The sequence below is a fragment of the Podarcis cretensis genome, assembly GCF_951804945.1.
Source record: "Podarcis cretensis genome assembly, chromosome: 1".
Lineage (NCBI taxonomy): Eukaryota > Metazoa > Chordata > Lepidosauria > Squamata > Lacertidae > Podarcis > Podarcis cretensis.
In genome coordinates this window covers 16,858,971-16,873,721 of record NC_137170.1, presented here as the reverse complement: position 1 = coordinate 16,873,721, position 14,751 = coordinate 16,858,971, and the positions used below count along the sequence as shown (strand labels likewise).

The following is a 14,751-nucleotide window of genomic DNA, read 5'->3' as shown; positions in this document are numbered from 1 at the left end:
TTTTGAGGTGCATGTAGTTTGCAAGGAAAACTGGTTTTAGCTAGGAAAACTGGGAATTTTGATGTAGAAAGTGAGGAGTTACAGCAGTGTTCTGGTTGGTAGTGAGTTTTGGTTGGAAAATGTTTTCAAAGTAGTGAAGCTTCTTGTGTGTTTAATGTAAGCGTAGGTGCTGATATGAGATAGTGTAATAGAAACAGCTCTTAAGAAGAGCGTGCTGGATCAGGCCACTGGCCTAACTAGTCCAGCACCTTGTTCTCACAGTGGCCAGCCAGATGCCTGTGGGAAGCCTGAAAGAGAAGGGATAAAGTTTTTTTAGCCATTCACTTGATATTAAGTAATATGTAATCACAGTTAAGTTTATTTGGATAGTTTAGAAAGTTTGCATTTTCACCTGTGAGTTGGGTGCCTGACTAAATCATACAATACCATGTTAATGAACATAGGCATGTAGATACTGATAATGATGATGATGATGATAATAATAATAATAATAATAATAATATCTGGTACCTGCTGTATTATATTGAAATGCCAGTTTCCTACTCAGTAGTAACACGATGGGTTGAATTGCCAGTGAAAAATCAAACACTCTAGTTGAGGATCAGTTTGCAGTAACTAGCCCTACAGACCTATTTTTAAGTATCCCCTTAGATCAACTAAAGCCCAAATCTTGTACACATGCACCTGTGCCATATATTGATGCAAGCTTTTCATTTCAAAAGGAGAAAACAGAGACCTTCTGACTATATACAAATTAAGTGGTGTGCTAATTAATATTGGCAAATGAAGCTTTGTGGTTTCATTTCATAGCCTGAAGAAGTTATTACCACATCTTAATTGCTTGAACTTCATCATTTCTATGACTCTTCTGTCTGAGATTCAGTGCCCTAATACATAATTAAAACATTAGTTCATCTTTCTTCAACAGTCTGGTCTATACTGTATTAAGATTCATATTCGGTGTAATGTTTGTTTGTTCGCTTCAGCCAAAAAAGAGTTCAAGGGTGGCTTTTAGATCACTTTATTGAAGAAGAAACAGAAGAAAGCCCCTACTCTCATGCTTATACTTTAAACAGACACAACACAGAAGTAAAATGGATAGGGATGGAGGAGGCAATAAGCAAACTTGTCTACAAGTTCTTTGTTTTTCTCTGCTGATGAGTTGGGGTGAAAAAGTTTAAGGTAAGAAGCGGCAAAATCTTGGTGCTTTGGTGGCGCGGCCCTACCTCTCTCCTCTTTCCTCCATTACTGCAACTGGATGTAATGGCTGCTGCCAGGTGACGGTTGCTGAAGGAAGGAGTCTGGCTCCTCAGTAGAGCCGTAAATGACCACTCATGCCTTCCCTTGTTTACAACCAAATGCTACTCATGGGAACTAATTTTCAAGATGACCCAGTCTCTGAGTCATTAAATTTCTGTGGCACCAGTTATCACAATTGTAAAATATGGGGAAAGGGGTGTGCAGTTTGGAAGTAGGACAGAGATCTTGAAGTGAAACGGTCAACAAGGAAACCAGTATATTTTGTTTGGCTTTCTGAAGCCATTTAGATTCTCCCTTTTGATTAAAAGAATAATGTCATACTGAATGAATGACAGTAAGCTCTGTTGAGAAACATCTAGTATATTTCAGATCCAGCTGTAAATATTTTGAAAGGCAGTACAAAAGTCAAGAAATACTTTATTTTAGCAAGTTGGCTAGAGCCATGAATAGCCTTAAAAAGTGCTTGAATAAAAAACAGTATCTTAGCTGGCAGTGCTCAGATTTCTATGTTAAGAAATTGATGTTAAAGGTTTTTGTTGTAGTTTTTGCTATGCATGGTAATCTTTGTTACAGGCATTTTGTATGAGAGGCCTTTTTGGTTTTAGTAATAATTAAATGTTTTAGACATCTTATCAAAGGAACGTATAGGGTTCTGTTTTCTCCTTGAAGAAAGCTATGGAAGAAGAAAGTAGAAAATGTGAAACATTATGTTCTGAAAATGAAACTTTTTAGTTAGAATGCAGCAATCATGTGCCAAACCAGTGATGTCAGGTGAACATCTTCAAAAACAGTGAACTTTTTCCAGTGGTTCACTTTTCCGTGGAAATTTAATACTTTCATAAGTTCATTAGTAACAATGAATGGATGCCAGTTGCAAATACAATATTAGGCAAGCTCAGCAGTTTGAAAGTTGCAGTTAATGTTTTTCACAAGATTATCCCTATCAAGTGTGAGAGAGAATACATGCATTTGTAAGTGGCAGGTGCAAGGGAATCAAAACAACATGTCCACCATTTTCAATACCCTTTTGCCTTAAATTTAGAAAATGTAAGGTGAATACATGCTACTGTCATTAAATTGTACAAGTATTCCAAAAGCTTTGGGCCAGTCACTATCTTGCAACCTAATAGACCTCACAGGGTTGTTGTTTTGAGCATGAAATAAAGAGGAGAACCATGTATGCCACCTTGGGCTGTTTGCAAGAAATGTGCAATATAAATGTAGCAATAAAAAATCAGTATTAAGTTCGGTTTACGAACTTAATCTGTCCCAGAAGTCTGTTCTTAAACCGAAACCGTTCTTAAACCGAGGTACCACTGTACTTACATACATTATTTTCAATTATTCAAAGGGCTATAGGATCAATCTATAGAATCAGATAAATAGTATTTATCTTCCCGTTTGCTATTTGAAGGCCAGTTTTTATTCATGGGCTATCCAGATTACCGTGTTCTTGCTTGGCTGCCTACTTCTGAAATCTCATTGTGTTGATACATTCCCCCTAAACCTGGTTGTAATAACATTCCAAGTGAAGACTAAAGTCTCATGTCTTTGCACATCACTATCTCTTTGGTTGTAATTTATTAGCATTTATTACTACTATTTATATACTGTAACTAGTGTAACGGGCACTTTACAGAACAGCACAGTTCTCAACATATCTTTTAAAACACTTACAATACAATTGCAAATCCTTACGTTAAGCCTGCTCAGGGGCTTGCATGCCCCTAGTGGAATTTTGGCCTTCAACCCTTTGAAATAGCAAGCCATGTTTATCAACTGTTACTTCATATTCTAAAGCAAATTGTGATAAACATGTTCATTTTTTTGTACAAAGGTAAAAGGCAGAAATTCTTCTGGGTGTTTTGCAAGTTCTTGAACATGCTTAAAATTAGGTATTTCAGTTTAAGCTCCTTGAGGCAGAGACTTGTCTCTTTGTTCTGTAAAACACCATTAACAACAGCAACAAGAACAACAACAAGTTCTTGTGTCCATGTTGATGACGCTTGTACTGAAATATTGGTTTCCAAAGCAGTTCACTACTGTATAAGGGATACAAGTTAGTGTGGTTAGCAAGTTGCTGATCGAAACACTGAGTACAAATTATCCTTGAATCACCCTGTTTGTGGTTTTTGGATCCCAGCTTTTGAATCATTTTTGCTGATCACCGTAGGCTCGAATGATGGAGCTGAATCTTGGGACTTCATACTTCATACTTCATGCTTCCTATTCTTATTTTGCCTACCTGTCTCAGAGGATTGTTAGGCTACAGTGTTGTTCTGAACCACTGTCAGAAATTAGCTAGTCACGTTTTGCTACTGGCACAGATCCAATTGCGACCGCACGGAGATCTCTGGATGCCATGTTGCTGACTGGGGAAAGCAAAATGTCACTTAGAGAAGGATCTGAAATATTTTCCTTGAAGCTTGAATTTGTTTTATTCTGGATTGTTTTACTTGATGTTTTAATGTATTGTAAGCAGCTTTGAGATTTGTTCTATAAAATATAACATGGTATAGAAATGAAATTAACAACAACTTCAGGGGGAGGGGGATGGCACCTAGACATTCCATTGTGTCGACCATAACCTAAGTTATGCCAGTTGGCGATTCAATTATATATCTGAGTTTCTAGTACTATTCTGAATTCCTTGGAGAAAGAGTAGGAAACAAAAATATCAAAATAAGTGCTAATTGAAAAGATAACCAATTTTATGTCTCTATACTACCCAGAGAATCATCAGGCTCCCCCCAAATATTAAACATAAGCATTAAAGAACTAGTTAATATATCCAACACCCATGTACCAATCACCTGTGAGTAAATTCGTATTTTCTATTTTGCTGAAATAATGCAAATTATCTTCATCGTTCGACTTTGTCATAGCTTGTTTTAATTGTTAATGGCAAACACTCATTGTACATTGATAATGTCCTGTGGTATTCTAGGGTGCGTATTGTCCTAATCCCAGTTGCCTGAGAGTACGATTATGTTTAGTGGTTCCTACTTTTGAGCAGAACTGTACAGGACTGCACTGTAAATATCACTTTAGGTAGACTACCTATGCATTGACCCACTCTGTATTTCCATAGTGCTTTAAAAAGTATTATAGGGTAGATTTTCCTTCCATTTAAATGTGTGTGTGAATCCATATTGGATTGTAATCCATATAGATAATTGAACTATGTTCTTGTTATGTCACAACACGGAATATATATATGATCTTGCATTGGTCTTTAAATTGATCTGTCTGGAAGGTGAGGAATGCTTTGTTTGTGTGCATGTGTTGGCCTTAGCTTTAGATGTCTTGTAAAGGGCATGTGACTTTGCTAAAATGTAGATTAAAAAAAAAAAGAGGTAGCCAAACAGAATGAGATATTCAAGTATTATAAACCTGTGGGAAGATGTCTACTTACTGAGGAGCCTGTCCTTAATGTTCTAGTCTGTCAAGAAAAACTGCTGAGAAATGCTGCTCTTGAAGTTGCGTCTGTTAAACAAGGAATTGATCTCTTTTTTTCCTTGCAAAGTATTTGAAAGTCTTAAGCTATTCTGTCATACCAACTGCAATGATACATAGAAATAACAATTCATGTATTAAGATATAAGCTTTTGTGTGCCAGAGTCCACATCATCAAATATATTTATATATTTTATTACATTTTTATCCTGTTCTTCCTTCCAAAGAATCTCAGAGTGGCAATATCTGAAGCATAATCTTTAATTGTCAGGCCAGGCATACACATGGTTCAGGAGAAATGGAGAAGACAGTGGCCAGAGGGAAACAAAATGCAAAAAGGAAACTTTTGACTTTGAAAGCATGTGCCACAATAAATCGGTTATTCTTGAAGGTATCACAAGACTGTTTTTGCTGCAACAGGATAACATGGCTGCTACTCTGGAAGTATTTGTGGAAAGGCCATGCTTCTATAATGCTTGCCTCTTTTCTGCATTTGAAGGTAGATGTGTGTCCAACGGCATAGGTGGAGGTGAAATTTTTTAAGCCACCTTTGTGAGTACTGAGGACTAAGGGATCCAAAATACATGTCAGAAATATGGTGGCAGGAGTGCGGGTTTCTGTTTTTCCATCCCTGGGACTATATGTTTTATTTTGCTTTGTCACAGATAAAGCAGTAGAGCCCTGGACTAATTAATTTATTCTAAATTGCCCTTCTGTCAACCCTGTAAATTTCATGTACCCAGCTGCAGCTTCCATTGGCTCCCTTGAATATTCTTGAAGGGTGGATTACTGCATGGGTAGATTGACCTGGTCTTGTGTCTACTTATTTTCACGTGCATCATTATGATCCATGGTTGAATTTAAAACTGACAAAACAAGAGTGCATACTTGGGATCTCTGACCAATTAAGGCATAACTAATCCGTTTTAAGTAATACTTGGTATGCACCATCACTTTTTGCCAGAATCCCAACAACTAGCAGGTCCTAGGCAGATTCCCAGAAACTGGCCAGTTGTTCATCCATGGAGCATAGTCTGTCTTTTGCCCACCCTTGAATTACTGGATGACTTCTAGAAAAGTTTGCTTTTAAAAAATTCTCAGACTGACATATCAGATTGCTGTATGGTTTACCAAATATTAATTTTTAATGTAATGTCGCTAGTGTGGGAAGGTTAACAACGTTCATGGCTTAATCATATGAAGTTCTTGACCTGCACTGAGACATGGCAAATGATTGTCTAATTGTCTTAGTGTAATACATCTTGGCTTTCTGCATACAGGTTAACTAATTTAACATGAATTAAAGAGTTGTCTGATAAGATGCTTGCTCTTGGGTTAAGAAGCAGATAGCCTGTTATTTGTACCTAGATGTGCTGAGGTACATAAAAGTTTAGACTACGGTTAAAGTGACAAACAGAAATACTTCAGTATCTTTGGCTTCCAGAGTATTGTACCTGATGATTTCTTTTCTTTTGTTGGAGTTGAGATGATTTGTTATCTCTGGATGCCTTCACTGTCCATGCAAATTAAGGGTGGGGTACCGCTGACCCTTCGGCCCAACTGTGCCTCCCCATTGGCCCATCAGGCCATTTGGGTCAAACATGCCCCCTTGCATGATGCTCTGGGGCAGGAAAAACCTAGCTCAGCTGAAAGGGCATTTGCAGGCACTGTTGAGTAGCTTGTCAACAGTGTCTGAAAAGTGCTGTGCAGATAGCACTTTGAAAGGGGCTTCTGAAAAATCCTGTAGGCAAAAAAGGTCACCAGATGCCATTGTGATGCCAGGTGATTTGGACTATATGGAACTGACTGACTATATGGAAATGACTGGCAGAATCCGAGACCAGGGAGAAGAGTCGGTGGAAGAAGACTGGAAAAAGTTTAAAGATTATTTATGGAAATACTGTAAAATTAATGAATGCTAGAAAAATGTTGGAATGAAGTTATATGGCTTTAGTAGAAATGTTATAAGGAATTAAGTATATAATAGATTAATGGAGTATTAAAGGAAAACATAAGGTTAGAATGTGCTAAGATAATTATAGGATAGAAAACAGAGGAAGATGGAAAGGAATTGCTGAAACAATTAATAGAAGTGGAATACAAAAAGGGAGGTGTGAGGAGGTCGCTGAAATAAGTGAATGAAAGATAAGATATTGAAATTGTTTGATGTGTTTTTGTTTTTGTTATGTTTTGTTAGTTTAATGTGTTAGTGTTAAGTAGTGCTTTGTATTGTATTGTATTGTTCTTTTTTTTTCCTGTAGTGTTTAAACTGTTGGAAAAGTAATATATATATATATATATATATATATATATATATATATATATATATATATGTGATGCCAGGCAATTGACGTGTGGATGGCTCTGCCTACTTGTCAGACTTGACCTGTAAGGGATGGGGGCGATAATGATAAAGCTCTTTGGCCACGGCCAGTTCCTCACCTCGATGTAAACAATAGTTCTCTAGGAAAGCAGATTTATGGTATTGTGTCCATTACTGGAATTGGATGAAATGTGTAACAGTGGTCTTGGAAAACAATATGGCATAGATACTCTAGATGTGTAAGCAGCTTGCTGCATAATCCTACACATGTTTACTCAGAAGGAACATAGAAGTACCACTGTCCTAATCAGGGCTAATTCACAAATATAGATAGGACTCGCTCATAAGCGATCTAGAGTTAGAAGTGAGCACTAAGATGGTCAAACTTTCTGATGATACTAAATTGTTTAGGGTTGCTAAAACAAAAATGTGAAGAGCTCCAAAAGGACCTCTCCAAACTGACTGAATGGTCAGTAAAATGGCAAGTGCAGTTCAATGTAAACAAGTGCAAAATGATTCATATGGGGGCAAAAAACCCCTTAATTTCATGGTGTCTGAACTGGATGTGACAGACCAGGAATGAGACTTTAGGGTCATGGTAAATAACTCAATGATGATGATGTGAACCCAATGTGCAGTGGCTATGGAAAATGCATAGAGTCAGCTTAGGATCTGGGAGATCAGGGTTCAAATCCTCATTCACAGTCATTAAGCTCACTATGTGACCTTGCGCCAGTCACAGCCTCTTAGCCTACCTCACAGGGCTGTTGTAGGGATTAATTTAGGAGGGGGGGGGGTGAACCATGTACTCCTTGGAGGAAAAGGTTGGATATAAATGCAATTTACTAGCTCTTAAGAAAGCTGGAGGTGCCAGCCAGATGACAGTCGTCAGTCTGACATCCAGAGATCTCCATGTCATCGAACTTGGATCTGTGCCGATTGCAAAATGTGCTTGGTGCCTGGGGAATTTCAAACACTAGTTGGGGTGCCCTCCAGAACAGCATGAGAGTCTCTCCTTCCTCCCGCAGGAACCTCCTCCTGGATCTCAGTTCCTTCTGTCAACAGGAGCAAGTCTGGATCCAACTGTCTTGGTAGTTGTAGCCAAAACTACGATTTTTCACAGGATTATAAGGATTTATCAGACAAGGCTTTTATGAGGATATTTGAGAACTTTTGTGAAGCTTTTTATAGTGCTTTTCTAAAATGATTATACTCAACAGTGTTACTGCTGTTTTCCTGCATTTCAGTCATGACCAGACAGTTTGTGGCTAGTGGTTCTCTTCTTGCTAGTTGGAAAGGTGGCAGTAAAGTTTAGTAGTTTTTATTGTACGTAAATTGCATTCTTGGTGTTTCAGAAACAGATAACTATAGTAATACTCGATTCCTCAGTTGGTTTCTGGGTAGTAACGTTAGCAAGTGATTTCTCTTGCTGACTGCCTCCACTGTGTGGGGAACTCTGAGCTCAGTTGCAATTCTGATTTCTGGAACATGTTCTAACTTCAAGATTACATAAACTGAAGTTTTGAAGATGGGATGTTTACAGTACTTTCTCCCTGCATTTCGGAGATCACCATTTCTAGTAACATGGTTATTAAGCTAACAAACAATGGAAAACAGCCTAGAAAAAACAAACAACCCTACAAATCCATTTTTCGTACAGCATCCACAGGATGACTAAATCTGTGGCTGTATTCAGGATACAGTTGATTTGTTTATTAAGTATGTTAACTATTCTGCTATTCTAATACTAGAGGGTGAGCTTATATAATACTGTATGGGGATGGCCCTCCAGATATTGTTGGACTCCCATCAGCTTGCTGGGGCTTACGGGATCGAGAGTCCATCAAGGCTGCAAGTTCCCCATCCCTGTTTTAATATAAAGACATGATTATTTCCTCCACCCACCCCAAATTGGTAGAATTTAACACCTACAGCCCTGGATTCTGGCATCCTTTGTAGAGATGCCAGAGATTTCATATGGCATCTTTTTCATCAAAGCTTGGGCTTTACTAAGTAAGATGTGATTTTAACTCTTTATCTCTGGGCTTGGTTGTGGTCCCCAGAATACTCAGACTAATTTGTGACTGAGGATATGTGCAACTTTTTGAGCTCTATAAAGATGTTCACAGCTTTAAGAATATGTATTTGCTTTTCAAAATCAGTTGTCTGATGAAAGCTTTTGTTTGGGGGCTAAAGTAGATATAACGGCAGCAGTCATAAGTGTTCTCTGTGTTTGCCCTACTAGCATACGGAATGGGGTGTGTGTGTCTAATTTAAACATCAGTCTCAGGGTATTGGTACGAGCCACACATTAGGCAAAAGGATTAGAACAAAATACATGTGTGCCCTACATTGTGACTGATGTGCAAGCAGTGATGTGCTGGGGTATGTTGTAAAAATGATTTGCTTCTAAAACCTTTTTGAAAGTGGCAAAATAAAAATGGACCCTCCTGATCCTAAGCATCTCAGCTCAATGGAAGAGGGGTTTTGAGAACCTGAAGCTCTGAAGCCTGATAATTACATGGGCAGATTTAAGAACTCTGAAGGCAAACAACCAATAATTGTTATAGCTTTATTGGTTAATAATCAGACTTCACTGTACTGGAACTATCCAGACATCCAGCTGGCTGGAAGAACTGAGATGTAAAAGAAAACTATCTTGCATATCTTTAATAGGCCGGTGCTATGGTCTGTGAATGAAATACCTATACAAACTAAAGAATAGTGGGAAAGTTCCTTTTTTTCTGGAAGAGGGTAGTCTTCATTTTTTTTCTCTTTTAATTTTGTTTTTAAGTTGTAATCATTCAACTTGTTTTTATTATTGCTTGTAAGCCGCTCTGAGCCCGGCCTTGGCTGGGGAGGGCGGGGTATAAATAAAAATTATTATTGTTGTTGTTTTACCTGAGACGGTTGAGTTGCAATTAGGAGAATGTTGTTCTTGACCTCAGCTGTTAATAATGTACGTTGCCTATTCAGAAACGGCAAAAATGGTATTTATAAAATTGCAAAGTGAGTCAGGCCATGAAGCTGCCTACAGCTGAGGCTTGCATAAACAAACAAGGATACAGCACAAATTAAATACACCACTTGTGTAAACATTCTAGGCTACAGGGGCACCAAGAAGTGGAGAATTAGCAAACTAGAAATCATAACTCTAACTTGGGGTCCCTCTAATGTAGGTGGTGTTGGACATGCACTTGAAATCCTTTCATTATTTTGTATTGCATATTTAATACTGTATTTTATTCTTTTAATTTTTGTGAGCCTCTTGAGAGAGTAAGTGTTTTTGGGCAGCCTTACAATTATTGCAAATTGAAGTCTTTGGTTTTTTTAATGAATTGTTTTAACTGAAGAAATAGTTACATTAAAAAATTACCACCACTACCAGAACCCTGGAAACTATAGCTTTGTAGTTGTGCCATATATGCACACACACACCACTTGACTCCATATTAATTCAGAAGAATCACTACCCCTTGGCACCATAATTACTAAATTTATACTGGTTCTTCTGCAAGGAGACAAACTCCCTCTTGATTTCCTGTACAGTTGTCCTCCAGCTCTTAGCCTAAATTTTATTAGTGCACTCAAAAGAAACACATTGGACTTTCATGACTTCCATATCTTATATATCACTAGTAATTGACTGTATTGATTTCCAGCTGTTATGATTTGGTTAAGGCATAGTGACCAAAGTGTATTTTGGTGTCTTGACTACCTACAAGATATAGCACCTTCCTTTCCCTGCTTCGCTCAAACTTTAGTTTTGTCATTGCATTTCAGTTGGATGAACTGTAGTTGCTTCCACCCAGGAATCGCTTCCAAACTATGACTCCAGAAGGTTTGGATGCAGTTCCTGGTTTGCAATAACCATAGCTTGTCAAGGCTGGATTTTACAGCAAGCTAAAAAGGGAGGAGGAACGCCCCCCGCCAAAGTTTCTGAACCATGGCTTGACAATGATATCTGAATTGGACTGGTGAAATGTCACGCTTTGCTAAAACATCACTTGCTTTGCCACTGAGGGACAGATTCAGCTAACTGGTCCAAGTAACACAAACCCACACAAGGACTTATTGTAGTGCAATGGGGCATATCCCCTCCCCTCCCACCGTGTGTTCCACCAAATTGGCTGCTGTGGGGCGGGGTGGGGTGGGCAGGATAACTCCCACATCAGCATGCGGGGGTAGGAGATGGGAGATCATTCCATTGGGCAAGTAGAAATGCTTGCACTGATGGGTCAGTCTCTTAGTGCTGTGTTATACATAGAGAGATATGTAGTAGATTATAGCCTGCTTTTTGTCACAAGTCCTCAAAGCAGCTAACAGCTACACGCTCATGAAACAAAACAAAAGCAGGAGCTGGATCGGGTGGCAGTTGGTGTCAATTGGCTCTGAGATGGGATGTGGGAAAGACAGCCTGACAGGATTGGGCCCTGATGTTACCCTTGATTGCTTCCCTCACTCTTTCCATAGAAGATATCACCTCTGTCCTTCATTTCTGCCATGCCACATACCTTCTCTTGCCAGAATTGGTAAGTGGTGCAAAGCCCTACTCTATCTAAATGCCATTCTTGAGCTTGAAACCAAACTATTTTCGTAAATCTGTTTGGCTTAGAACACTGTTGCAGGATTGCTGAGAATAGCACATGTGACCATATATTCTTTTCACTGTGTGTATATATGTTGAATATGCGTTGCAGGCTTTGTGTAGCTGTGTGTGGGAAGTGAATGAGAGGATCATATGCATCCTTTTAAAAGTATAGAAGGTTGTTTTGTGTGGAAGGGTGTGTGTACTTGCACCTTGTCTCTTAGGGGCGGGCCCCAGAGATTGGCACAGCAGTTCTATTAACAACAGCTGATGGTGCCAGCAGCTGCTTTAAACCCTGCATGCTCAGAAACTCTGTCTCAGGAGACGAAGTCCCTGACAGAGGCAAGACCTGCCCTGGTGTGGGTGTGCATGTGAGCAGGTGGAGGGAGGGAGGATGCAGTGAAGAAATATCTTTATGCTCCTGAGACATGCCAAGCTTTCTACACAGCCAGTTCCAGATTGGGTCAGTTCCAATGCTCATGCCTATTCTGCAATTGTTAAGGCAAAAGATGCACTGAATACTTCTTCATTGTGGCTGATAACTCCTCATCAAAAAATGGGCTGCAGTTCCTTTTTATTTGTTAGGGTGCAGAAGAATTAGTTTTTTATTCTCTAAATCTGTGATGCCTTAGCAGGGATAGGATGAGAAAACTTTCTGAAAAGTGGTCTCATTGACATTGTTTTCATTGCATTAAGCAGCAATAGAGTCCAGTTTTGATGTCATGCCAAAACATACTTTTGATTACCATACTGTATATCTGGTTATAGAACCTTGTTCCTTTTCTGAATCAGTTATCTCCAAGAAGCAACTGTCTAAACATTCTGCACAAACTGAGAACCCTTATTCTAAGAAACCACAAATTCCCTCAGCTTCATACCTTTTCTCGTTTAAATCTTTAAGGAATCAATAATCTCTTCCCTTAACCTCCTCTCCAGAGACGTGTCAAAGAATGGATGATAAACATGTTGCTAATGATTTTGAGGTTGCGGTTGGTGGCAAGCATATGTAATATGATCTCTTTCTCCAATAGAAATCTTTGAGGCCACCCAGTACCTCTCCACAGTGACACAAGTTGGCATCTCATGGGTTAACTTCAATCACAGCTATTGCATACTCCTCAAGGATCCTGAGAAACCACAAGTGGCCATTCCACATTGTCTCTGGCAACAAGAAAAACAGTGAATGTGGATTCATATGCAGGAGCCATTCTTGCAGTGTCCAGAAGTTCCAAAACTCAAATGGAGATACTGGAAAGCAAAATGAAAAATGGCAAGTGAAGAAAAAGTTCATTGCCTGGAACGAGTTGTGAGGTGTGGTTGATGTTGAGATGGTGCATTTGCTGCCTTGATTCACTACTAAGTCCATGTGCAAACAGGAGTGGCTGTGCTGGTCTTTTTTTTTTTTTATAATAATTTTTATTAATTTCCACACATATAATAAAGAACAATATAAAACAGTATCACATCATACTCATCGGTTCTTACCCTTCTTTCTTTGACTTCCCCATACCTCCCCATCCCTGCATCCTTGTTTAATAATTCTTTAGCAACCCTTAAGTCCATTGTCTTAGTTCCCTTTCGTAAAAGTTTCTTAAGTTTTTTTGTTTACTGCTGCAATTCTTTACTTCTTACCCCCTGACATCCTAACATTCATCAAAGGAGTGGCTGTGCTGGTCTATGTCAGATGGCAGAGATCATTTTGAAGGAGGACAAAGATGAAAATGGCTGAGAACAGCCAAGCCATTCAGACATCTCAGCTCCCTTTCCCAAATACGTGCATCATCCTGAGGCCAGGAAATGAGTTCCATTAAGAGCTAAACTTGCAAATGTTGCTTCTACCAAAGCTTCACTCATCAGATACAGGGGTTATTTTTACCTTATAATAGTCTCATGGCTTGCTTCCATGTTTTTAAGGGTGGGTTTGGGAACTGGGTCATCCCGAGAATGGAGGCAGAAACTTTCTGCAGGAAACTCTGACACACATAGTGCAGAAAGCTTGACTGTGCTTTGCAGCATCAAAAAAATAAGAAGAAAAAGTTGGGTAGCAACTGTGAGTTAAAATTACTAATGCAGGGGGAGAGGAGAACCAACACTCCAGTGTGAAGTACTTAAGCCAGATGTGGGGTGTGGATGGCAGCTTCCATTTTAGACATATATTTATTATATTTATATACGTTAATCCAAACATGTTCTCTGCATGAAATACAGTTTACAGTGGTGCCTCGCAAGACGAAAATAATCCGTTCCGTGAGTCTCTTCGTCTAGCGGTTTTTTTTGTCTTGCGAAGCATCCCTATTAGCGGCTTAGCGGATAAGCGGCTATTAGGGGCTTAGTGGCTTAGAAAAAGGGGGGGGAAAGGAAAAAACTTGCAAGGCTCGCAAGACGTTTTCGTCTTGCGAAGCAAGACCATAGGGAAATTTGTCTTGCGAAGCGCCTCAAAAAACGGAAAACCCTTTCGTCTAGCGCATTTGTCGTCTTGCGAGGCATTCGTCTTGCAGGGCACCACTGTATAATTTGCAGTGCTGTAGGAGGGAAGCAGCTTCTATAGTAAGCAGTTTGTGGTGACAGAGAAAGAAGAGCATTATTGACATCAAAGTATATAACTACACCTATAAAGGTAATTTTCTGCTAGTATAGAATCATAGAGTTGTAGGGTTGGAAGGGACTCCAAGGGTCATCTAGTCCAACCCCCTGCAACGCAGGAGTCTCAACATAGCATCCATGACAGATGGCCATCCAACCTCTGCTTAGTAGAAATTGATAGAATAAGAGCTGTGCCTTAGGTAAAGGTAAAGGTACCCCTGCCCGTACGGGCCAGTCTTGACAGACTCTGGGGTTGTGCGCCCATCTCACTTAAGAGGCCAGGGGCCAGCGCTGTCCGGAGACACTTCCAGGTCACGTGGCCAGCGTGACATCGCTGCTCTGGCCAGAGCCAGAGCCAGAGCCGCACACGGAAACGCCGTTTACCTTCCCGCTGGTAAGCGGTCCCTATTTATCTACTTGCACCCGGAGGTGCTTTCGAACTGCTAGGTTGGCAGGCGCTGGGACCGAACAGTGGGAGCGCACCCCGCCGCAGGGATTCGAACCGCCGACCTTTCGATCGGCAAGCCCTAGGCGCTGAGGC

At 39.7% G+C, this 14,751-nt stretch overlaps 1 protein-coding gene across 2 annotated transcripts in view; it reads left to right on the top strand.

Annotated features, from left to right (window-relative positions):
• The window catches only part of WDR20 (WD repeat domain 20), a 57,502-nt gene that overhangs the window by 1,229 nt on the left and 41,522 nt on the right, over positions 1-14,751 (top strand). Inside the window, exon 1 of one of the 2 annotated variants that reach the window (XM_079996014.1) lies at positions 11,447-11,571. The exons of the other annotated variant lie outside the window; for it this stretch is intronic. Within the exon in view, the coding sequence (XP_079852140.1) occupies positions 11,476-11,571 (96 nt within the window). The 5' untranslated portion in view covers positions 11,447-11,475. Of the gene's footprint in view, positions 1-11,446; positions 11,572-14,751 lie in introns of those variants that run through there. 2 annotated transcript variants of the gene reach the window in all.